The sequence below is a fragment of the Salvelinus sp. IW2-2015 genome, unplaced genomic scaffold, assembly GCF_002910315.2.
Source record: "Salvelinus sp. IW2-2015 unplaced genomic scaffold, ASM291031v2 Un_scaffold702, whole genome shotgun sequence".
Lineage (NCBI taxonomy): Eukaryota > Metazoa > Chordata > Actinopteri > Salmoniformes > Salmonidae > Salvelinus > Salvelinus sp. IW2-2015.
The window spans coordinates 236,879-260,046 of record NW_019942599.1 but is presented as its reverse complement, the minus strand read 5'-3'; the positions used below and the strand labels follow the sequence as shown (position 1 = coordinate 260,046).

Below are 23,168 nucleotides of genomic sequence, written 5' to 3'. Positions count from 1 at the left end.
TTAGAAAATCATTGCTGCCATGCCAAAAAAATATGGAACATGAAACTATATTTCTGCCGAGGCACACATTGAAGATACTAGAACAGTCCACATTAACTTCTCCTCTGCAAACAAAACGAGTAATACATAGACAATAGTTGAGTTTAATAATTTACCTAGGTTGGCTTGTTGTGTGTGTAACCGATGTGAAATGGCTACCTAGTTAGCGGTGGTGCACGCTAATAGCGTTTCAATTGGTGACGTCACTCGCTCTGAGACCTTGAAGTAGTTGTTCCCCTTACTCTGCAAGGGCCGCGGCTTTTGTGGCGCGATGGGTAACGATGCTTTGAGGGTGGCTGTTGTCTATGTGTGCAGAGGGTCCCTGGTTCGAGCCCAGGTAGGGGTGAGGAGAGGGACGGAGGCAATACTGTTACAAAATAAATATTCCTCTCGAGGCGCATTCAACTTACGATTGAAACATGCATTCTGGCAAGCTGTCAATGCACAACAATTCTTGCATTTGCGGGGAAAACAGCAGTTTTAATGGTCTTTGTTAAAAAGAGGGGTATCCCAGCTTTCCATTCCTACTTTCTTTATTTCTCAACTCCTAAATACGCACGAACCCTGAGTTTTTAGCAGCAGCATGGTTAATGTTACCGCGCCGCAATTCGCTGAGAGTGCAGAGGGGAGAGTGGAGCTTAATGTAACACCGGTCAATTGTAGGGTAACTTGCGGTAAAACACCACCCAACATAATTTTGGGGGACTGACTTAAACTGTGATGAGACAGATGATATTTTTAGTTGAGCAAGAGTAGTGCAACCAGGTAAAGTATTGGAGGGGGACATAAAATTAATCAATAGAATGCTAACTAGGTTCCAAGATCACACTTGGAACCTAGCTAATGATTAGCCCAATAGGGTTATAGTCACAGCCGTGTATGTTCCCCCTCAAGCTGATACCACGACGGCCCTCAAAGAACTTCACTGGACTTTATGCAAACTGGATACCACATATCCTGAGGCTGCATTTATTGTAGCTGAGGATTTCAACAAAGCAAATTTGAGGAGAACGATACCCAAGTTCTGACAACACATTGACTGTAGTAATCGCGCTTCAAAAACTCTCGACCACTGTTACTCCCCCTTCCGGGATGACTACAAGGCCCTCCCCCACCCACCCTCCGTTCGTCAAACCAGATCATGACTCCATTCTGCTCCTCCCTTCCTATAGGCAGAAAGTCAAACAGTAAGTACCCGTGCTATGGACTATTCAACACTGGTCTGACCAATCCGAATCCATGCTTCAAGATTGTTTTGATCACGCGGACTGGGATATGTTCCGGGTTGCGTCAGAATTACATTAAGGTCTACACAGACAAGGTGACTGAGTTCATCAGGAATAGTATAGGGGATGATGTTCCCACTGTGACTATTAAAACATACCCAAACCAAAAACCATGGATAGATGGTGGCAGGTGGCCTAGTGGTTAGAGCATTGGGCTAGTACCCGAAAAGTTGCTGGATCGAATCCTCGAGCAAACAAGGTAAAAATCTATCGTTCTGCCACTGAAGAAGGCAGCTAACCCACTGTTCCCCGGGAGGCCGTCATTGTAAATAAGAATTAGTTCTTAACTGACTTGCCAAAACTGAAAGTGCGAACCACAGTGTTTAACCACGGCAAGGTTCATGGGAATAAAGTCGGATATAAATAGTGTAGTTATTCCCTCCGTAAGGCAATCAAACAGGCAAAACGTCAGTACAGAGACAAAGTGGAGTCGCAATTCAACGGCTCAGACACGAGACGTACAGTACGTTTTGAAAGTATTCAGACCCCTTGACTTTTTCCACATTTTGTTACGTTACAGCCTTATTCTAAAATTGATTTAACAAACAATGTTTTACACTCATCAATCAACACACAATACCTCATTTACTCAGTACTTTGTTGAAGGACTTTGGCAGCGATTACAGCCTCAAGTCTTCTTGAGTATGAAGCTACAAGCTTGGCACACCTGTATGGGAGTTTCTCTCATTCTTCTCTGCAGATCGTCTCAAGCTTTGTCAGGTTGGATGGAGAGCATCGCTGCACAGCTATTTTCAGGTCTCTCCAGAGATGTTCGATCGGGGTCATGTCCGGATTCTGGCTGGGCCACTCAAGGACATTCAGAGACTTGTCCAGAAGCCTCTCCTGCGTTGTCTTGGCTGTGTGCTTAGGGTCGTTGTCTTGTTGAAAGATGAACCTTCACCCCCAGTCTGAGGTCCTGAGCACTCTGGAGCAGGTTTTCATTCAGGATCTCTCTGTACTTTGCTCCATTCATCTTTCCCTTGATCCTAACTAGTCTCACAGTCCCCACAGCATGATGCTGCCACCACCATGCTTCACAGTAGGGATGATGCCAGGTTTCCTCCAGACGTGAGGCTTGGCATTAAGGTCAAAGAGTTCAATCTTGGTTTCATCAGACCAGAGAATCTTGCTTCTCATGGTCTGAGTCCTTTAGGTGCCGTTTGGCAAACTCCAAGCGGGCTATCATGTGCCTTTTACTGAGGGGTGGCTTCTGGTGGAGTGCTGCAGAGATGGGAGAACCTTACCGAAGGACAACCATAGAGGAACTCTGGAGCTCTGTCAAAGTGACCATCGGATTCTTGGTCACCTAACTGACTAAGGCCCTTCTCTCCCGATTGCTCAGCTTGGCCGGGCAGCCAGCTCTAGGAAGAGTCTTGGTGGTTCCAAACTTCTTCCATTTAAGAATGATGGAGGCAACTGTGTTCTTGGGGACCTTCAATGCTGCAGACATCTTTTGGTACCCTTCCCCAGATCTGTGCCTTGACAAAATCCTCTATCGGAGCTCTACGGACAATTCCTTCGACCTCATGGCTTGGTTTTTGCTTTGACATGCACTGTCAATTGCAAAGTTTCTTAAGAACTATAAGCGAGGCAGCCCTCACAGTCGGCGCCATTCCTTCCTTGGTGTGGGACCTTACATAGACAGGTGTGTGCCTTTCCAAATCATGTCCAATCGATTGAATTTACCACAGGTGCACTCCAATCAAGTTGTAGAAACATCTCAAGGATGATCAATGGAAACAGGACGCACCTGAGCTCAATTTTGAGTCTCATAGCAAAGGGTCTGAATACTTATGTAAATAAGATATTTCTGTGTTTTATTTTTAATACATTTGTTAAACTTTCTGAAAACTTGTTTTCGATTTGTCATTATGGGCTATAGTGTGTACACTGATGAGGGAAATGTATTTAAACCATTTTAGAATTAGGCTGTAACGTAACAAAATGTGGAAACGGGAAAAGTGTCTGAATACTTTCCGAATGCACTGTATATGGATGGGTCTACGGAAAACCAGCCACGCCACGGACACCTACGTCTTGCTCCCGGACAAACTTAACACCTTCTTTGCCCGCTTTGTGGATAACACAGTGCCACCGACGCAGCCCGCTCGCAAGGACTGTGGGCTCTCCTTCTCCATGGGCAACGTGTTAACCCTCGGAAGGGTGCCGGCCCAGATGGCATCCCTAGCCGCGTCCTCAGAGAATGCGCAGAGCAGCTGGCTGGAGTGTTTACGGACATATTCAATCTCTCCCTACCCCAGTCTGCTGTCCCCACTTGCTTCAAGATGTATACCATTGTTCCTGTACCCAAGAAAGCAAAGGTAACTTAACTAAATGACTGTTGCCCCGTAGCACTCACTTCTGTCACCATGAAGTGCTTAGAGAGGCTAGTTAAGGATCATCTCCCCTCCACCTCTACCTGACACCCTAGACCCACTGCAATTTGCATACCACCCCAATAGATCCAGACCATACAATCGCCATCGCACTCAACACTGCCCTATCCTATCTGGACAAGAGGAATACCTATGTAAAAATGCTGTTCATTGACTATAGCTCAGCCTTCAACACCATAGTACCCTCCAAGCTCATCATTAAGCTCGGGGCTATGGGTCTGAACCCTGCCCTGTGCAACTGGGTCCTGAACTTCCTGCCGGGCCACCCCCAAGTGGAGAAGGTAGGAAACAACACCTCCACTATGCTGATCCTCAACACAAGGGTCCCACAAGGGTGCATGCTCAGCCCCCTCCTGTACTCTCTGTTCACTGCGTGGCCACGCACGCTTCCAACTCAATTATCAAGTTTGCAGATGACACAACAGTAGTTGGCCTGATTACCAACAATGACGAGACAGCCTACAGGGAGGAGCTGAGGGCCCTGGCAGAGTGGTGCCATTATAATAACCTCTACCTCAACAAAACGAAGGAGCTGATCGTGGACTTCAGGAGACAGTAGAGGGAGTACGCCCCTATCCACAAAGCTTCAAGTTCCTCGGTGTACACATCACAGGAGGGCTACACACATTTTTACAGATGCACAACTGAGAGAATCCTGCCGGACTGTATCACCGCCTGGTACGGCAACTACACCGCCCATAAGAGCAGGGCTCTCCAGAGGGTGGTGCGGTCTGCCCAACACATCACCGGGGGCACACTACCTGCCCTCTAGGACACCTACATCCCCCGATGTCACAGGAAGGCCAAAAATATCATGCAGGACATCAACCACCTGAGCCACGGCCTGTTCACCCCGCTATCATCCAGAAGGCGAGGTCAGTACAATTGATTCAAAGCTGGGACCTAGAGACTGAAAAACAGCTTCAATCTCAAGACCATCAGACTGTTAAATAGCCATCACCTGGTTACTCAACCCTGCACCTTAGAGGCTGCTGCCCTATGTACATGGAATCACTGATCACTTTAATAATGGAACACTAGTCACTTTAAATAATGTTTACATACTGCTTTATTCATTTCATATATATATATATATATTGTATTTTAGTCAATTCCACTCCGACATTGCTCGTCTTAATATTTATATATTTCTTAATTACATTCTTTTACTTTTAGATTTGTGTGTATTGTTGTGAATTGTTAGATACTACTGCACGGTTGGAGATAGCGAAACGCTTGTGTTCCTACACCCGCAATAACATCTGCTAAATATGTGTATTTGACTTGAAAGATGAGCAACCCCATGCTTCAGCCTATTTATCTATAGCCACTATGTTGCATCAGTTGGGCTACAGGTGATATTGCTAACCGCATACCTGATAATATGGTCCAATATGTTAAAATAATTTTACCAATATGTTATTGGGCTCTTTCTGGAGGTGGAAATTATATTTTAGATGGTGTCAGCATAATTCGATTTTCATTCATTTTGGAGTAGAACGTCCTTCTACATAAAAATGAACTGGGGACACCAGACCCACTCTTCTTCATCAGAACTAGACAGGTAAAAGTGAATTCACACATCCGTCATATTGCTTTCACCTATCATATTTTTTCAAATTAGTGCACATGAAAGAGAGGATATAAGGAAGAGAAATCACTTTAAACTATTGAAATGCACCACATAGTTTAATATCAAAGGGTCACAGACTGTCATTGAGCAGAGGAACTCACCCAGTCTTGAGGTCTGTGACGCGCAGGCAGTTGGTGGAGTCAAGGCCCACTCGACCATTCCGCACCACACTGCACAACAAGGGGCGCAGCTCAGGAGAGATGCGGTTCAGTGCAACCTCAGGGGACATGTTGTTCATCTTCCACACTCAGGTTCTCTGGAAACAGCCCAAGACAGAGACCAAAGGGGCTTGCCATCATTAACGCAGTAGACACATCATTCAATCTCACAATGCATTGACAGCTATAAAATACATATTACTGAGACAATGCTCATGTAACAGTATGTCATGTATTCTGCAAGCTATGGTCAGAGTTTGTTAGATTAATCAATCACAGGCGCTGACATTTTGATACAGACATCTTTCCAACACTAGCAATGTTTGAAACATAGCTAGCTAACTTACTGCAATTGTATTCATGCAAAATCGAGTCAAATGAATGGCACATAGATAGCTAAATGTATTCACTAACGTTCGTTTACTTTCATTTTAATGTGTTGTTGTCGAAAGTTAGCAGCTAACTAAGTTTCCATAAGCAGTAGTGGGAAGTTTTCCCAATAATTAACTAGAAAGCTTGCTAACGTTACATCAATTGCTGTCAAAGTCAGCTCAAAATTGGGAAATAGCTTACTTTATTGGAAATCCGTTAACGTTAAAAATTTTACAGCAAATAATCGGTCGTCACAAGTTACCACAGTCCCAAAGTAAACCAATAAATATTAAAATGTGATTAACCACACTGCTAAGATTATGCGTAACCCTAATCTTTGTTTTTATCAATTTTTACAACAGCCAATTTTGACTTCGTGGTTGTGCTATACAGTGTAAACCCAAATCTTCCGGTAGATGCTTCTGGGGTCCTTTTCGGACCTCAAAGTCCATAGCCGGTGTTGCTTTTGCCGGTCTACAAAAGGCTCCTTTTCATCCTCTGCAAAATATCTTTTTTGATACAACTCTTTTTTGTGTGTTATAATAATGATTCCATAGAATAGAGATTGCATTTTTTATTTGGTCAGCAAATTCATTCGAAATGCATTATACGAGTCAGAACTAGCTTAGCTAGTAGAAATTCCAGAGCTGTCATTTTTCAACGTGTAACCAGAGGCAGATACTGACTGTGCTAGCAGTGCACTTTGGCCACTTCATAACAAGACAGCGAATACAGAATTGGACATTAGGTAATGTGTTTATATCTTACATGTTCACATTATTTGACATAAATCCAAGTAACTTTAGGGCAGGGTTTTTTGCTAGCTAGCAAAGTAAAGTTTAGTCAAGCAAACTAATGTCAGCCACTGTATCAAAGATTTCTAATTGTTCTATCTGTGACTGTTGGAATCATAGCCGATTAAATTCAACTCCGCGATTTACGATGGAGTTGGGCAAGCAACTAGTGTGTGCTTACTGGAGCTCCGATTCAGTTTTTATTAAAAAACGACTGATTTCAGCACCCTCCAATTACATATGACATTGTTCAGTGTAATTGCGTGCTGTTCTTTGTGTGCTGTAATCAGTCGTTTTTTTATAAAAACGTCATTTTGTGACGTTGGAACTCCAGTCAGCCCACACTAGTTTCTGCCCAGCTCCATGTTTAAATCGTAGAGTTGAGTTTAGCCGGCTATTGGCAGTGGTGGAAAAAGTACTCAATTATCATACATTAATAAAAGTAAAGATACTCAGACATCATTTACAAACGAAGTAATTGTGTTTAATGAGTCTGCCAGAGCAGAGGCAGTAGGGAAGACCAGGGATGAATTGGACCATTTTCCTGTCAAAAAATGTATGGCGTACAAATTACATTATTTCCCCTAGGAATGTAGTGAAGTAAATGTTGGCAAAAATGTAAATAATAAATTAAAGTACAGATACCCCAAAAAACTACTTAATAGTATTTTTACTTAAGTACTTTACACCACTGGCTATTGGAATAGCTAGCTACATGCAACCAATATTGCCAATGTCTGTCTGACACAGTGCACTCTTTTCAGTCTCAGTGTGTGCATGAGTATTTAGTGTGGTGCTCGGTTAAGTCATAATGCCCAAGAAGCCAGTGTTGGGAGGATATATTGGCACGGGTGTTGTTAGACCTTAGACGAAGTCAAGGGGCAAACCGTGCCAATATATCATCCAAACACCGGCTTTGTGCAGGCAGAATAACAGCAAAGTAGACGTATCTGCATTTGTTCAGGCTGTTTTCTAATGACATTTATTTGGATACATCCATAACAATGTTCTCACTCGTCAGGACACGTTCAGAGGAGCCAGCCAACAACACAGCTAACACAATCACTTCAAAGTGAATCTGGAAAGACTGCAAACTAGCTGCACTTCATTTCGTTTGACCTTTTGTCAATTGACATTTCTTTGTATATATCCATAAAAATGATACCAGCTGATTCTTGATTTCGACTGGCTGAGAAACGCTGCCTGCCTTTCTCTCTCGTCCAGACTCCCAACACGTTCATTACTATGGGACAGCAGGAGATCGAATTTGAATATTGAAACAATGTTGCAAATGTCAAAGAGACAGATAAAATAGTAAGGTTTATACAAATCTCCGCTGTTGAAAACGAAATGTTAGTCGAAAAGAAATGCTTTTTATAGTGGAGATTAAGTTTATAAAATGCCTGGCTGGGTAGATGAGACAGTGGATTGCGCAGTCAGATGGAACGGTGTAAATAGGCATTTTAATGTCATTAGAGTTAGCTGGTGGTAAGTTGTGGTATAGACACTGACTGGAATGCGGTTTTAACCAATCAGCATTCAGGATTAGACCCACCCAATGTGTAATAGGCAATAACGAACACTTGGACCATATAAACTAAAGTTAATCTTCAACAGTGAATGCTGTGTATGGCCTATTTCATGGCTGGTCCAAAGTTCCTAACCAGCTATTGACTAGCAAGCCTCTATTGGCCTACTATGTGCTGTAGTAGCTAGCCAACTCTGTGTTTGTGCTTGACAATGAACAAAAACACAGAATAAGCACCAAGACAAGACTGCACAATGGAGGTAAAACTAAAATGGCAATGGACTGGAACACCAGGACACTGATTTGCTACTCGTGCTATGTCTAGAAAAATTATGAATGTTATGAGAAACACTGATTAATTACCATCATGCCCAGACAGTGTGTGAAAGGCTTGAATCATAGGGGGAAACTTGATTTCTTGCATAATCTCTCCTCAAAACAGTTAATTGGATGCAGTTTGGTAAGGAGGCACAAGACAAGGACAGATGACGTTAGGAATCAAATCAACAAAAAAGCCTATATTCACATTGGGTCAACCTGTGTCAGTGTGGCTTTAACCATTAATTGCTACCATTGCATTGATCCCCTCTCAATGGGAAGTTGTCATAACCTGATGGAGAGAAGTGTCCCAAACTATACTAAACAAAAAAATAAATGCAACATGTAAAGTGTTTCATGAGCTGAAATAAAAAATCCCAGAAATGTACTATACGCACAAAAAGCGTATTTCTCTAAAATGTTGTGCATAAATTAGTTTACATCCCTGTTAGTGAGCATTTCTCCTTTGCCAAGATAATCCATCCACCTGAAAGGTGTGGCATATCAAGAAGCTGATTAAACAGCTGGGGACAATAAAATGCCACTCTAAATTTTGCCACACAACACAATGCCACAGATGTCTCAAGCTTTGAGGGAGCGTGCAATTGGCATGCCAGAGAATTTAATGTTAATTTCTCTACCATTCTCAACCACTTTTGATGGCCACTGGCATGCTGGAGAAGTGTGGTCTTCATGGATTAATCCCGGTTTCAACTGTACCGGGCAGCTGGGAGACAGCCTGTATGGCGTCGTGTGGGAAAACGGTTTGCTGATGTCAACGTTATGTACAGCGTTGCCCCATGGTGGTGGTGGGGTTATGGTATGGTCAGGCATAAACTACGGACAATGAACACAATTGCATTTTATCGATGGCAATTTGAATGCACAGAGGTACCGTGATGAGATTCTGAGGCCCATTGTCGTGACATTCATCCGCCACCATCACCTCATGTTTCAGAATGATAATGCACAACCCCATGTCACAAGGATCTGTACGCAATTCCTGGAAACAGAAAATGTTGCAGTTCTTCCATGGCCTGCATACTCACCACACGTCACCCATTGAGCGTGTTTGGGATACTCTGGATCGACTTGTACGACAGATTGTTCCAGTTCCCGCCAATATCCATAAACTTCGCACAGCCATTGAAGAGGAGTGGGACAACATTCCACAGGCCACAATCAACAGCCTGATCAACTCTATGCGAAGGAGATGTTTTGCGCTGCATGAGGCAAATGGTGGTCACACCAGATACGGACTGGTTTTCTGAACCACGCCTAGAGCTATTGGGCTCTTTCTGGAGGTGGAAATTATATTTTCACCTCAGCCAAGACCTCAGGAAAAAAAACTAGACCTCCACAAGCACCTGAAGCTCCCACGTTCATCTGTACAAACAATAGTACGCACGTATAAACACCATGAGACCACGCAGCCGTCATACTTCCAGGAAGGAGGTCATACTCACCACACGTCACCCATTGAGCGTGTTTGGGATACTCTGGATCGACTTGTACGACAGATTGTTCCAGTTCCCGCCAATATGCATAAATTTCGCACAGCCATTGAAGAGGAGTGGGACAACATTCCACAGGCCACAATCAACAGCCTGATCAACTCTATGCGAAGGAGATGTTTTGCGCTGCATGAGGCAAATGGTGGTCACACCAGATACGGACTGGTTTTCTGAACCACGCCTAGAGCTGTTATGGTGACCATATTACTGCCACACCGGCGGTCACAAGTCATGAAGGCAGTCAAATTCCATGTCACTGTTTAAAATCGGTAATTAGTCTTCTCCAAGCTCTGATGCTGGTGATGGTCATTAGTAGCTTACCCGACTTGCTAACTGCCTGGTACTCACCAGTCTGTTGTCCCTCTAATCACTCTGATGTCAATGCAAATCTAATCAAAAATCTAATCAAACACTTCATTAGAGCAGAACAGAGTGGTGGCCTCTATTAAAAAGAGGAGTATCCCAACAGCTTTCTATAGGCTAGGCCTACTACAGTTGAAGTCGAAAGTTTACATACACTTAGGTTGGAGTCATTTAAACTCATTTTTCAAACACTCCACAAATTACTTGTTAACAAACTATAGTTTTGCCAAGTCAGTTAGGACATCTACTTTGTGCATGACACAAGTAATTTTTCCAACAATTGTTTACAGACAGATTATTCCACTTATAATTCACTGTATCACAATTCCAGTGGGTCAGAAGTTTACATACACTAAGTTGACTGTGCCTTTAAACAGCTTGGAAAATTCCCGAAAATGATGTCATGGCTTTAGAAGCTTCTGATAGGCTAATTGACATAATTTGAGTCAATTGGAGGTGTACCTGTGGATGTATTTCAAGGCCTACCTTCAAACTCAGTGCCTCTTTGCTTGACATCATGGGGAAATCAAAAGAAATCAGCCAAGACCTCAGGGAAAAAAACTAGACCTCCACAAGCACCTGAAGGTACCACGTTCATCTGTACAAACAATAGTACGCACGTATAAACACCATGGGACCACGCAGCCGTCATACTTCCAGGAAGGAGGTCATACGCGCTCAGGAAGGAGACGCGTTCTGTCTCCTAGAGATTAACCAGGTAACCAAGAACCTAATGGTCACTCTGATAGAGCTCCAGAGTTCCTCTGTGGAGATGGGAGAACCTTGCAGAAGGACAACCATATCTGCAGCACTCCACCAATCAGGCCTTTATAGTAAAGTGGCCAGATGGAAGCCACTCCTCAGTAAAAGGCACATGACAGCCCGCTTGGAGTTTGCCAAAAGGCACCTGAGAAACAAGATTCTCTGGTCTGATGAAACCAAGATTGAACATATTTTGGCCTGAATGCCAAGCGTCACGTCTGGAGGAAACCTGGCACCATCCCTACGGTGAACCATGGTGATGGCAGCATCATGCTGTGGGGATGTTTTTCAGCGGCAGGGACTGGGAGATTAGTCAGGTTCAAGGAAAATATAAACTTAGCAAAGTACAAAGAGATCCTGATGAAAACCTGCTCGAGTGCTCAGGACCTCAGACTGGAGCGAAGGTTCACTTTCCAACAGGACAATGACCCTTATCACACAGCCAAGACAACGCAGGAGTGGCTTCGGGACAAGTCTCTGAATGTCCTTGAGTGGCCCAGCCAGAGCCCGGACTTGAACCTGATCGAACATTTCTGGAGAGACCTGAAAATAGCTCTGCAGCGATGCTCTGCATCCAACCTGACAGAGATTGAGAAGATCTGCAGAGAAAAATGTGAATAACTCCAAATACAGGTGTGCAAGTTTGTGGCGTCGTACCCAAGAAGACTCAAGGCTGTAGTCTTGCAGCCTGTGAGAAAGACCCGATCATGTGAAGGAAAGCCATGTGAGTGAGAGGTGCTTCGGAGCATGCAGCACTCAGGGAGAAAGAAATGATCAATATTATATTTAGCCCAAGGGCACAACGGCCACTGGCCGCAAAAGACATAGATTTGTTTAGGGGGCATTACGGGCCACACAAAGGGGATGCCGCCGGGAAATTCAAGACATTATCAATTGCTTGTCAAATTGTGAATGAGAGACTGATGAAGTGTGTACGGCCTGCGCAAAAAAACAAAGCAGAGCTCATGCCTTTCATGCAACTTTTTTCAAAGCATCATGCAGCCTTACAATGTATTAAACATCTAAACATATAGCCCATCGTTTGTAGAACAACTAAAGTTACATTAATAACTCTAAATTAAGCATATACTGTAGGAGTACCTATTTATTTGTTTAACGCTGAACACAGAATAGCTGCATGTGCGCACTGCCTCAAATCGTTTGGAGAAAATATCTTTTCAATTTAATCAGCTTTGTTCAATTGTATTCTTCATGCTATAAAATAATATAAAATAATGCCATGGAATTCGAAGATCTTGTCTGCTAAATTAACTAGTGTAGCCCATAGCCATATGGCATAGCCAGATGAGGACCTAACATAAGGACTAGTATGCTATTCTGTTCTTCTGAAATAGACTACATTTTCTTCATATCATGTTTCTTTAGACTTGTCTAAAATAAATAATGGATTTATTATGAATGTGTAGGCTATATTACATGGATTTATTAGACTTTTTAAAATGTAGATGTACCAAAAGGTCTGCATCAGTAGCTTGTAGGCTATGTGTGGAAGCCAGTGGATGCTAAATGTGTTTATGTTAATTAACGGTCAATTACCGTGAGACCGGCAGTTACCAGCTGACGAAATTTTGTGACCACCACTGCCCTATCCACGCCCCTACTTTTTTTTAAGGTGTCTGTGTACTCCCAGTCATGTGAAATCCATAGATTAGGGCCTAATACATTTATTTCAATTGACTGATTTCCTTATAAACTCAGCAAGAAAAGAAACGTCTTCTCATTGTCAACTGCGTTTATTTTCAGCAAACTATGACTTTAATTGCCTACCGTCTGTAAGCTGTTAGTGTCTTAACGACCGCTCCACATGTTCATTAATTGTTTATGGTTAATTGAACAAGCATGGGAAACAGTGTTTAAACCCTTTACAATGAAGATCTGTGAAGTTATTTGGATTTTTACAGAATTATCTTTGAAAGACAGGGTCCTGAAAAAGGGACTATTCTTTTTTTTGCTGAGATTATGAACTGTAACTCAGTAACATCTTTGAAATTGTTGCATGTTGCTTTTATATTTTTCTTCAGTGTAGGCTAACATTCCGGCTTCCATCATCCCCTCAGCTTTTACAAAAAATAGATACAAAGTATTTGAAAATGTCTACATTTTTGTAATATAAAGTAGGCCTAATTTACCCCCATCACATAATTGTATAGTTTATTTTATTGACACTTTTTCAAGTTATACACTTTCCATGTCCATCCTTATGACACAACTAGGCCTAGGCTAATCTCCATGAAATTATCACCTTTTGTGTCAGTTTAACCCAATGAAAAAGTAAGCTAACCTAATCATTTTGCTCCCTTTGTTTTGTCAAGAAAGACCAGGTTGTAGTAGGCTAACTGAGAAGTTGACTTAACTCATTATGCAAGTAAACCAGAATCTGAGAGGGGCCCCACTGTTTTGAGTGGTCGGACATGCTTGCTAAAATTGTATCTGCTGCAATAGGGGTAGCACATCTAACAGCCATGGCTGAGGAAGACAATATGCTCAGAAATGTGGGAGAATTTAGCCTAGCTGTCCTAGAGCCAGCGGCCAGGCTTTCTGAGCCTTTTTACTGCTTAGGAGGAGATTTGAAGAGATTAACAGACAAGCATGAACTCAATACATGCCAAGGATTGAATTAATTAAAGATTTTTCTGGGCTGTGTTCAGTCACGTGGTGCAGCATTGAAATAATCGCTGGGTTTAGATTGGCACCTGTCCAACTCTGAGAGAGCTGTAAATACTCTATTTTTACCTTGTTCCAGTCAGTTCATGGTAATATGGCAAAGACTGAGTTTCTTTTGAGTGCAGTTTCAGTATGATATGTTATTGTTGCTTGAAATGCCCCTAGCAGTGAGTATACTCTACGATTAGCCTAGGCATAGTTCTAAAAATGTGTGACGAACCAGCTAATTCTGAAAAATTGTTTTTAAACCCCTAAATCACATTACAATAAATGTTTTCCTATACTCATGTTGGCTCCAATTATAAAAATGTCTGACCAGACTCTTAACGACTAGCCTAAGTAACCTTTGTTGAAAAGTATTTTGCTGGGTCAAAGGGGAAGCTATGACAAATGTAATAATTTAGTTTGTACTTAAAGCTAAGCTAACAATGAACAAATCTCTAAAGTTTCCATTGCCTCCTGTGTGTCTCTCTCCAATAGACCATGACGGAGGAGGCTTTCGATGTGGTGGTGGTGGGTTCCTGTATGACTGACTTGGTCAGGTGAGTTAGTTATGGTATGCATCACATCACTGAGATAGGGAGTGGATCAGAATTTGCCTCAAAGTACTTTTGAGATCTTATGGGAACATTTTGTAGAAAGTATTGGGTCACATATCAACAATACATCTGTAGTTTGAGATGTCAAAATATGTCACATGTAGTTCTATTTCAAATATATCTTCTCGATATTTCACTTGATGGAGATTCGCTCAGGTGGATTCTCTAACGGAAGTAGGCTACAAATCGCAGCGTCTGTTGGAGACAGACAGGTCGATTGGCGAATGAGGTGAGCCCCTCTCCTCTTCATAAGACGCCCCTTGTGCTGCCTCTGATCATTCTCGCCTCTCTTCCTTCGCTCTAACTCCTGAAGCTCTCCTAAGCATGACTAGATTTTCTGTCTTCCTACTGAACTGTTCTCTGGTGAACCGCGAGGTTCACGCTGCCAAACGTAGGACCCCAGATCCTGTCGATAATGTTGAGTACTGACCGAAAGTAGTTTTGATTCCGCTATAATACATTTTTGACTCCTCATTCTCCGCTGGTAGCTAGCGTCACATGCTAGCTATCGAGACTTTGGTAGCCCACGCCGCGAGGCTACAGCTAACTTGTCTAGCTGGAATGCTAGCTAACCCCACAAAGGACTAGTTTTAGCTCAAACAGACAGACGAAGTAAGCATGCGCTTTCTCCGGCTAGCATTGTACTAACTAGCTAGGCTATGGGCCATGTGGCTGACGCTACTTAGCTTGTATTTTGCTCAAGGAAAACTTTTTCTCGGAGCCACGGAGCCTGCTGCCCCTGCTACGGAACGGAGGGAACCAAGCAGGATTCATGCACCTGCCTGACTACAGGCACACCCGCATTTGTGTTGGACGACACTATCAGCCAAAGACCCATACGACTCGTGTATTGTCTGCCTGGGGTGAGAGCACGCAGCAGCAGTGCTCGCTAATCCCAAGTACTGCATGCACTGCAAGCGTTTCAACGAAGAGGAAGGTGACCTCGTCATTGACGATAGCGAGGACATGGCTCACCTCATCCCAGAGGAGGAAGAGGAAGCCGAAAGGCCTTCTTCCACCCTCAGCGGAGCTTCAATACCCAACTACAGATACCGGCACATCGATGTCTGAAAACGGGCAGCATCCAGACTAAACATCGACTGGCCCGAACCCGTAGGGGGTAGAAGTGCTGAAATGGACTTATTCGACAGGAGGAGGCTCCCCTCTCGCACCACTCCAGGTAAACAACTCCTCCCAGTGGTCCCATCTTGTGTGGCGGAAGCCCAACGTAACTGGGACAAGACCCTAACCACTAAAGTACAGACCAAGTACTTTAATAACATGGGTATTCAGGATATGGAGTTGGCCCCCGAGGGTTGAGTTGTCGCTGGCCAGCCACCTCACTCCTTATGCCATGTCACAGACCGGCATCTCCCTCCATGGGAATGCGGAGCGCTTTTCCGCCTCCATCTTCCAAAAGGTATACGTGTCTGCTGCACGTTCAGTACGGGCATTCAACATCATGTCAAAGCTGATGGCATACCAGGACGATTTGCTTATGGAGATGCAATAACTCCTAGAAAACGGTATCGCCAACCAGGGCCTATGGGTGGAGATCTGTGTCATTGCAGGCCTCACCCTACGAGCCTCCAGAGGCGCCATCAAAGGCCGTGGGCGTGCCATGAGCCTTGCTGTGGTGGGGGAGAGAGCCCTGTGTCTTGACTTGTCAAGCCTCTTGGACATAGCTGCGGGAAGTAGGGGTGCTGGTGGTACTCCTCTCTGAACAGACATAATTTTGCTCCAGAGGATCAATAGCCTCTAAAAAAAATTGCTGTGGATTAATTTTTATCACAAGCACTTACTGTCGGGAAGGCTGCAATTTGGGCAGCACGTGCGCCAAATATAGAACAGCTTGTTGCATTGTGTCCATAGATATAATCCATAGAAGGATTTTGGAACTTCTAACCCTGGCACTTTGACTGTTAAACTTATGGGTATACTAGCAATGGCTGCCTGTCCTGACTTGAATGAGAACAGCCCATCTATGGATTATATGTCTATGGTTGGTTGTGGCTGTCAGTTTGCCTTTCATAAATTTCAAATGTAAAGCAAATACCTACTGCTGAAAAGAGAAGACTAATCTGTCTGTAGAAGCTAACTATTTATCTCTAGTATCTTATCTTGAGATCATGGCAAAGCGCATCGGCCATCACCGGCGAGAAGCCTATGCTTCATCTTCATCATTGTGTGAATCAGTGTCACTGGAAAGTTTATTTTGTAGCCTATACTATATACAGTGCCTTCAGAAAGTATTCACACTCCTTGACTTTTTCCAAATAATGTTGTGTTACAGCCTGAATTTAAAATTGATTAAATAGAGATTTTTTTTGTAACTGACCTACACACAATACCCCATAATGCCAAAGTGGAATTCAAATAATCTTTTTTTTCTCAAAATTTTTACAAATTGAGTCAAGAAGTATTCAAACCCTTTTTTATGGCAAGACAAATAAGTTCAGGAGTAAAAATTAGCTTAGCAACTATTTTTGAATAACTACCTCATCTCTGTACCCCACACTGTACCCAACACATACAACATACAAAGGTCCCTCAGTCGAGCAGGGAATTTCAAACACAGAATCAACCGCAAAGACCAGGGAGGTTTTCCAATGCCTTGCAAAGAAGGGTACCTATTGATAGATGGGTAAAAATAGAAGCAGACATTGAATATCTCTTTGAGCATGGTGAAGTTATTAATTACACTTTGGATGGTGTATCAATACACCCAGTCACTACAAAAATACAGGCGTCCTTCCTAACTCAGTTTCCAGAAAGGAAGGAAACCACTCAGGGATTTCACCATGAGGCCAGTGGTGACAGTTAGAGTTTAATGCCTGTGATAGGAGAAAACTGAGGATAATCAACAACATTGTAGTTATTCCACAATACTAACCTAATTGACAGAGTGAAAAGAAGGAAGCCTGTACAGAATAAAAATATTCCAAAACATGCATCCTGTTTGCAACAAGGCACTGAAGTAATACAACAACAAAAATGTGGCAAAGCAATTAACTTTATGTCCTGAATACATTGTGTTATGTTTGGGGCAAATCCAATACAACACATTACTGAGTACGACTCTCCATATTTTCAAGCATAGTGGTGGCGGCATCATGTTATGAGTATGCTTGTAATCATTGAGGACTGGAGAGTTTTTCAGGATAAAAAAGAAATGGAATATAGCTAAGCACAGGCAAAATCCAAGAGGAAAACCTGGTTCAGTCTGCTTTCCACCAGACACTGGGAGATGAATTCACTTTTCAGCAGGACCATAACCTAAAACAGGCAAAATAGTTGTCCAGCCTCTCGGACATAGCCTTGGGAAGTAGGGGTATTGTTAGGTTACAGTGCATTCAGAAAGTATTCAGACCCCTTGACTTTTTACACATTTTGTTACGTTACAGCCTTATTCTAAAATGTATTAAATCGTTTTTTCCCCTCATCAATCTACACACAATAACCCATAATGACAAGGCATAAACAGATTTTTGGAAATGTAAAAAAAAATGAAGTATTACATTTACATAAGTATTCAGACCCTTTACTCAGTACTTTGTTGAAGCACCTTTGGCAGCTATTACAGCCTCGAGTCTTCTTGGGTATGACTCTACAAGCTTGGCACACCTGTATTTGGGGAGTTTTTCCTACTCTTCTCTGCAGATCCTCTCAAGATCTTTCAGGTTGGATGGGGAGCGTCACTGCACAGCTATTTTCAGGTATCTCCAGATATGATCGATTGGGTTCAAGTCCAGGCTCTGGCTGGGCCACTCAAGGACATTCAGAGACTTGTCTCGAAGCCACTCCTGCGTTGTCTTGGCTGTGTGCTTAGGGTCGTTGTCCTGTTGGAAGGTGAACCTTCGCCCCAGTCTGAGGTCTTGAGTGCTCTGGTGCAGATTTTCATCAAGGATCTCTTTGTACTTTGCTCCATCTTTCCCTCGATCTTGACTAGTCTCCCAGTCGCTGCCGCTGAAAAACCTCCTCACAGCATGATGCTGTCACCACCATGCTTCACCGTAGAGATGGTGCCAGGTTTCCTCCAGACTTGACGCTTGGCATTCAGGCCAACGAGTTCAATCTTGGTTTCATTAGACCAGAGAATCGTGTTTCTTATGGTCTGAGAGTTCTTTAGGTGTCTTTTGGCAAACTCCAAGTTGGCTGGCATGTGCCTTTTACTGAGGAGTGGCTTCTTTCTGGCCACTTTACCATAAAGGCCTGATTGGTGGAGTGTTGCATTTCTGTTGCCATCTGAAAATGAAGCTATTTTCTACCGAATGAAGTAAAACTATAGTTGTACCCCGCTGATCATTCTATTAAAGCAAAAAAAACTATGTTGACTTTCAATTTTTTTCATGGTCTGCGTTTTGAAAACGCAGATTTCTGAACTCTAACGCAACCCCTGGCCCCAACCAGAGGGCAATGCCGCCCCTATTTTGACTTGTTTTCTGTCCTAGAGCGTATTTTCTCGTTTAGGTTCCACCACCGAAGAATTACGCAGTCTGCTAATACATATTCACGAATTGAGGGTGTGGAGTGGAGAATTACCATGTGGAGTGGAGAAATAAAAACAAGAAGTGCGCTGACAGCTGTCAGTGTAGCTAGCTAGCATGCTAACCTTATATAGCTATCTAATGTTATATGTTGTTGCTACGCAATATTCAAAAGATTAGCCAGCTGGCTAGGTATGGCTGGTTCTGGAGCTGGATTTGTCATAAGCATTTATTGAAGACTTCATTACAGATGGATAGGGAAAACCAGGATCTTTGACTTTGCCATCTATTTTATGGAAAGCCCATTAAATTGTCAGAGACTCCAGTCACCCTATAGACTGTTTTCTCTGCTACCGCACGGCAAGCGGTCCCGGAGCGCCAAGTCTAGGACCAAAAGGCTCCTCAACAGCTTCTACCCCCAAGCCATTAGACTGCTGAACAATTCATAAAAATCTGTACATTTACACTTTACATTGACACCCCCCCTGTCCACTGCTGCTACTCACTGTTTGTTTGTTACCTATGCATAGTCACATCGCCCCCACCTACATGTACAGATTACCTCAACTAGCCTGTGCCCCTGCACACTGACTCGGTACCGGTGCCCCCTGTATATAGCCTCGTTATTCTTATTGTGTTACTTTTTATTATTACTTTTTATTTTTTAGCCTACTTAGTAAATATACATGTTTTCTTGAACTGCACTGTTGGTTAAGGGCTTGTAAGTAAGCATTTCACGGTAAAGTCTACACTTGTTGTATTCGGCGCATGTGGCAAATAAAGTTTGATTTGATATTTGTTATGTCCAAAGTTTTGGCATGTTCCATAAATTGCGGCCGTGAATCCGCCATAGAAACAGAAAGAAAGAGGATCGATGCTCCAGTAATATGAATAGCCTAACTATTGAACGGTTTGGACTAGATTTTACATTGTAATGGACATGATGCGACCGTTGGTAGGCTGCTGGCAGACTGCACTACAGCAATGCCAAGTTAGCCCATGCTCATGCCATGGTTCTCAGCTATGGGAAGTGAAATGATAGGCTACAATGACTTTTGCTCATGATGCACGCCGCAAATGACATGTAACAACACCTTCAGCTCATCGGACACGAAACAAAACACCAATACAAATGTAACAACAGCACAAAATAGATAAACACGTTTTTGGAATTTTCTTTTGCAGGTGCCTTTTCATTATAGGATGGAGACTTGTGATTTCTAGCTGCACCAATTAAAGCAGTGGAACGTGGTCAAAACTATTAATCTTGGAGCAACAGTGGGAACGGGATTCCAAAATGCAATCATATCACATGCAAATGTACCATTTATAAAATTTTCCTATACCGTTTATTAGGTATACCCATCAAGTACCGGATTGGACCGACTTTGCCTCCAGAACAGCCTGAATTATCTGGGGCGTGGAAACGTTGCTCAATTGGTATCAGGGGACCTAACTTGTGCCAGGAAAACATCCCCCACACCGTTACATTATCGCCACCAGCCTGTACCGTTGACACCATGCAGGATGGGGCCATGGACTCATGCTGCTTACACTCTGCCATCAGAATGACGCAAAAGGAATCGGGATTCGTTGGACCAGGCAATGTTTTTCCACTTCTCAATTGTCCAGTGTTGATGATCGGGTGCCCACTGGAGCCGCTTCTTCTTGTTTTTAGCTGATAGGAGTGGAACCCGGTGTGGTCGTCTGCTGCAATAACCCATCCGTGACAAGGATTGATGAGTTGTGGGTTCCGAGATGCCGTTCTGCACACTACTGTTGTATTGCGCCGTTATTTGCCTGTTTGTGGCCCGCCTGGTAGCTTGCACGGATCTTGCCATTCTCATTCGACCTCTCATCAACGAGCTGTTTTCGTGCACAGGACTGCTGCTTACTGGATGTTTTGTGTTTGTCGCACCATTCTCAGTAAACCTGTTGTGTGTGAAAAGCCCAGGAGGCCGGACGTTTCTGAGATATTGGAACCAGTGCGCCTGGCACCGACAATCATACCACGCTCAAAGTCGCTTAGGTCACTTGTTTTGCCCATTCTAACGTTCAATAAGTCCCAAATGGAAGGTAAACAGTTGGATGAAATCAGACAAAACAAGCTCAATAACTCAATGCATGTACACACTCCTATTGAATATGCATTCACCTGTATTTTGAATAGGCCTAGGATACATTTTGATTTACCCAGTTTGTCATTAGATTTACCATTCAAATAAATTATTTCCATTATGTTATGTATACTGAACAAAAACATAAACACAACATGCAACAATTTTACTGAGTTACAGTTCATATAAGGAAATCAGTCAATTGAAATAAATTCATTAGGCCCTAATCTATGGATTTCACATGACCTGGGAGGGCATAGGCTAACCCACTGGGGAGCCGGACACAGCCAATCAAAATGAGTTTTTCCACACAAAAGGGCTTTATCACAGACAGAAAAACTTCACAGTTCCATCAGCTGTCCGGGTGGCTGGTCTCAGACAATCCCGCAAGTGAAGAAGCCGGATGTGGAGGTTCTGGGCTGGCATGGTTACACGCTTTTTTTACACGCTCACTGCATTTTCTTGCTCGCAAGAGCGCAAGGAAGAGAGGCCTGCTTGAGAATGACCAGAGGCAGGGCGAGTGGTGAATAATGAAGAGGAAAGGGGCTCGTCTCATTCGCCACTCGAACTTGTCTGTTTCCAACAAGCTCTGTGATTGGTACTTCTGTTAAAGAATCCGCCTGAACGAATCCCCATAAAGTGAGATCTCACTTTTATACCATGGAATTGTTGAATATTCCTGATTGACTTTACGGAGCGTTCTCGAGCGTGTATTATTTCCATATAACGCATGGTATATTTGCACGGTAGAATTCAATGGTTATAGTTCATTAATACATGTTTTGTTTGACCTGCTTTTGAAAGCAAAAGTCGAATTGGAAGCAGTATCGGTTTTGTTGAATTCGATTTCAAAATGGCAAGCTAGGACTGATGGTTTGGTTAGCTAAACTACCAAGTCTGTTTGTTTGGTTACCACGGCAACTACTGTAGCTAACGTTATCTAGTAAACTTGCTAGCTACTTCAGTGTATGTTGAACACATTTCTACCGGCAACTGAACACATTTTCTAGCTGCAAATGTGTTACAATTATAGTCATGGTATTAAAGGGATAATCAACTCGAGGCTGTATGCGTTCTCTGGAAAATAATGCAACTCCATGGAAGGTCAGTTCCACTCAGCTAGCGCGTCGTGGAACACTTCACACTTCGTTCATTATTTTCAATAGAACGCATAGCCCCGAGTTGATTACCCCTTACATATTATCATAGAACAGGGGTTATACAAGTAACCCTACATTTTAGCCAATGCGTAGTCCCTCTTAAATGTGGGTCCTGGTTCTGAGCCATGGCATACATTATGGAACTGTCAATTCTGTTTTAGAACTGTTCATCCTCATGTTATCTTCTGAAACTGACAGCCACACATCTTTGTTGTACTTGAAAAAGCTTTATTAGTCGTTCTGGCTCATACTCATCACATTGTGATGGAAACATGGAACGGCCTATTTTCTGGGCCGATGACAAACCCTTTTAGGTATGGTCTAACATGCTATGTGCATCTTTTTAGCCTATATTTACCATCAGTTGTCATGGAAAGTTTTAACGCAAAAGCCAAGGGGTAATATTGGGAAGGGTGTTTCCAGCATGGCTCGAAATGGATGAAGCCCTATACAGACACATATAAGGGAACTGCCCTGTTCTTCCACCCCTGCCTGGGTTATTAATTCCATAGGAATCTAGTCATTCTATTTCTATGATTAATACCGCTGTCCCCAGACACAATCACCAGATTAGGCTAATGTCACGTAACGTAGGCATGAGGCAGATGGAGGCGTAACTTCATCCAGAGGTATAAAGACCCCGAAGGGCCACATCAGAAAGGCAAGGAGGACAAGGTATCAAATAACATTTTATTGGTCACATACACGTGTTTAGCAGATGTTATTGCGGGTGTAGCAAAATGCTTGTGTTTCTAGCTCCAACAGTGCAGTAATATTTAACAAGTAATATCTAACAATTTCACAACAATACACACAAATCTAAGTAAAGGATTGGAATTAAAAATATGTGGATGAGCAATGTCAGAGCGGCATAGACTAAGATACAGTAGAATAGAATACAGTATATACAGTGGGGCAAAAAAGTATTTAGTCAGCCACCAATTGTGCAAGTTCTCC

The 23,168-nt window shown here is 43.0% G+C and overlaps 2 protein-coding genes across 2 annotated transcripts in view; one reads left to right on the top strand and one right to left on the bottom strand.

Annotated features, from left to right (window-relative positions):
- The window catches only part of babam2 (BRISC and BRCA1 A complex member 2), a 191,826-nt gene extending 185,517 nt beyond the window's left edge, over positions 1-6,309 (bottom strand). The window contains exons 1-2 of the mRNA XM_024135970.2: positions 6,086-6,309; positions 5,456-5,610 (exon numbers count right to left, since the gene is read on the bottom strand). Coding sequence (XP_023991738.1) covers positions 5,456-5,592 — 137 coding nt within the window. The 5' untranslated portion in view covers positions 5,593-5,610; positions 6,086-6,309. The remainder of the gene's footprint in view (positions 1-5,455; positions 5,611-6,085) is intronic.
- Positions 6,310-6,542: 233 nt separating this feature from the next.
- rbks (ribokinase) overlaps positions 6,543-23,168 on the top strand; it is an 81,313-nt gene continuing 64,687 nt past the window's right edge. Inside the window, 2 exon segments of the mRNA XM_024135971.2 lie at positions 6,543-6,632; positions 14,329-14,390. Of these exon segments, the coding sequence (XP_023991739.1) occupies positions 14,332-14,390 (59 nt within the window). The 5' untranslated portion in view covers positions 6,543-6,632; positions 14,329-14,331.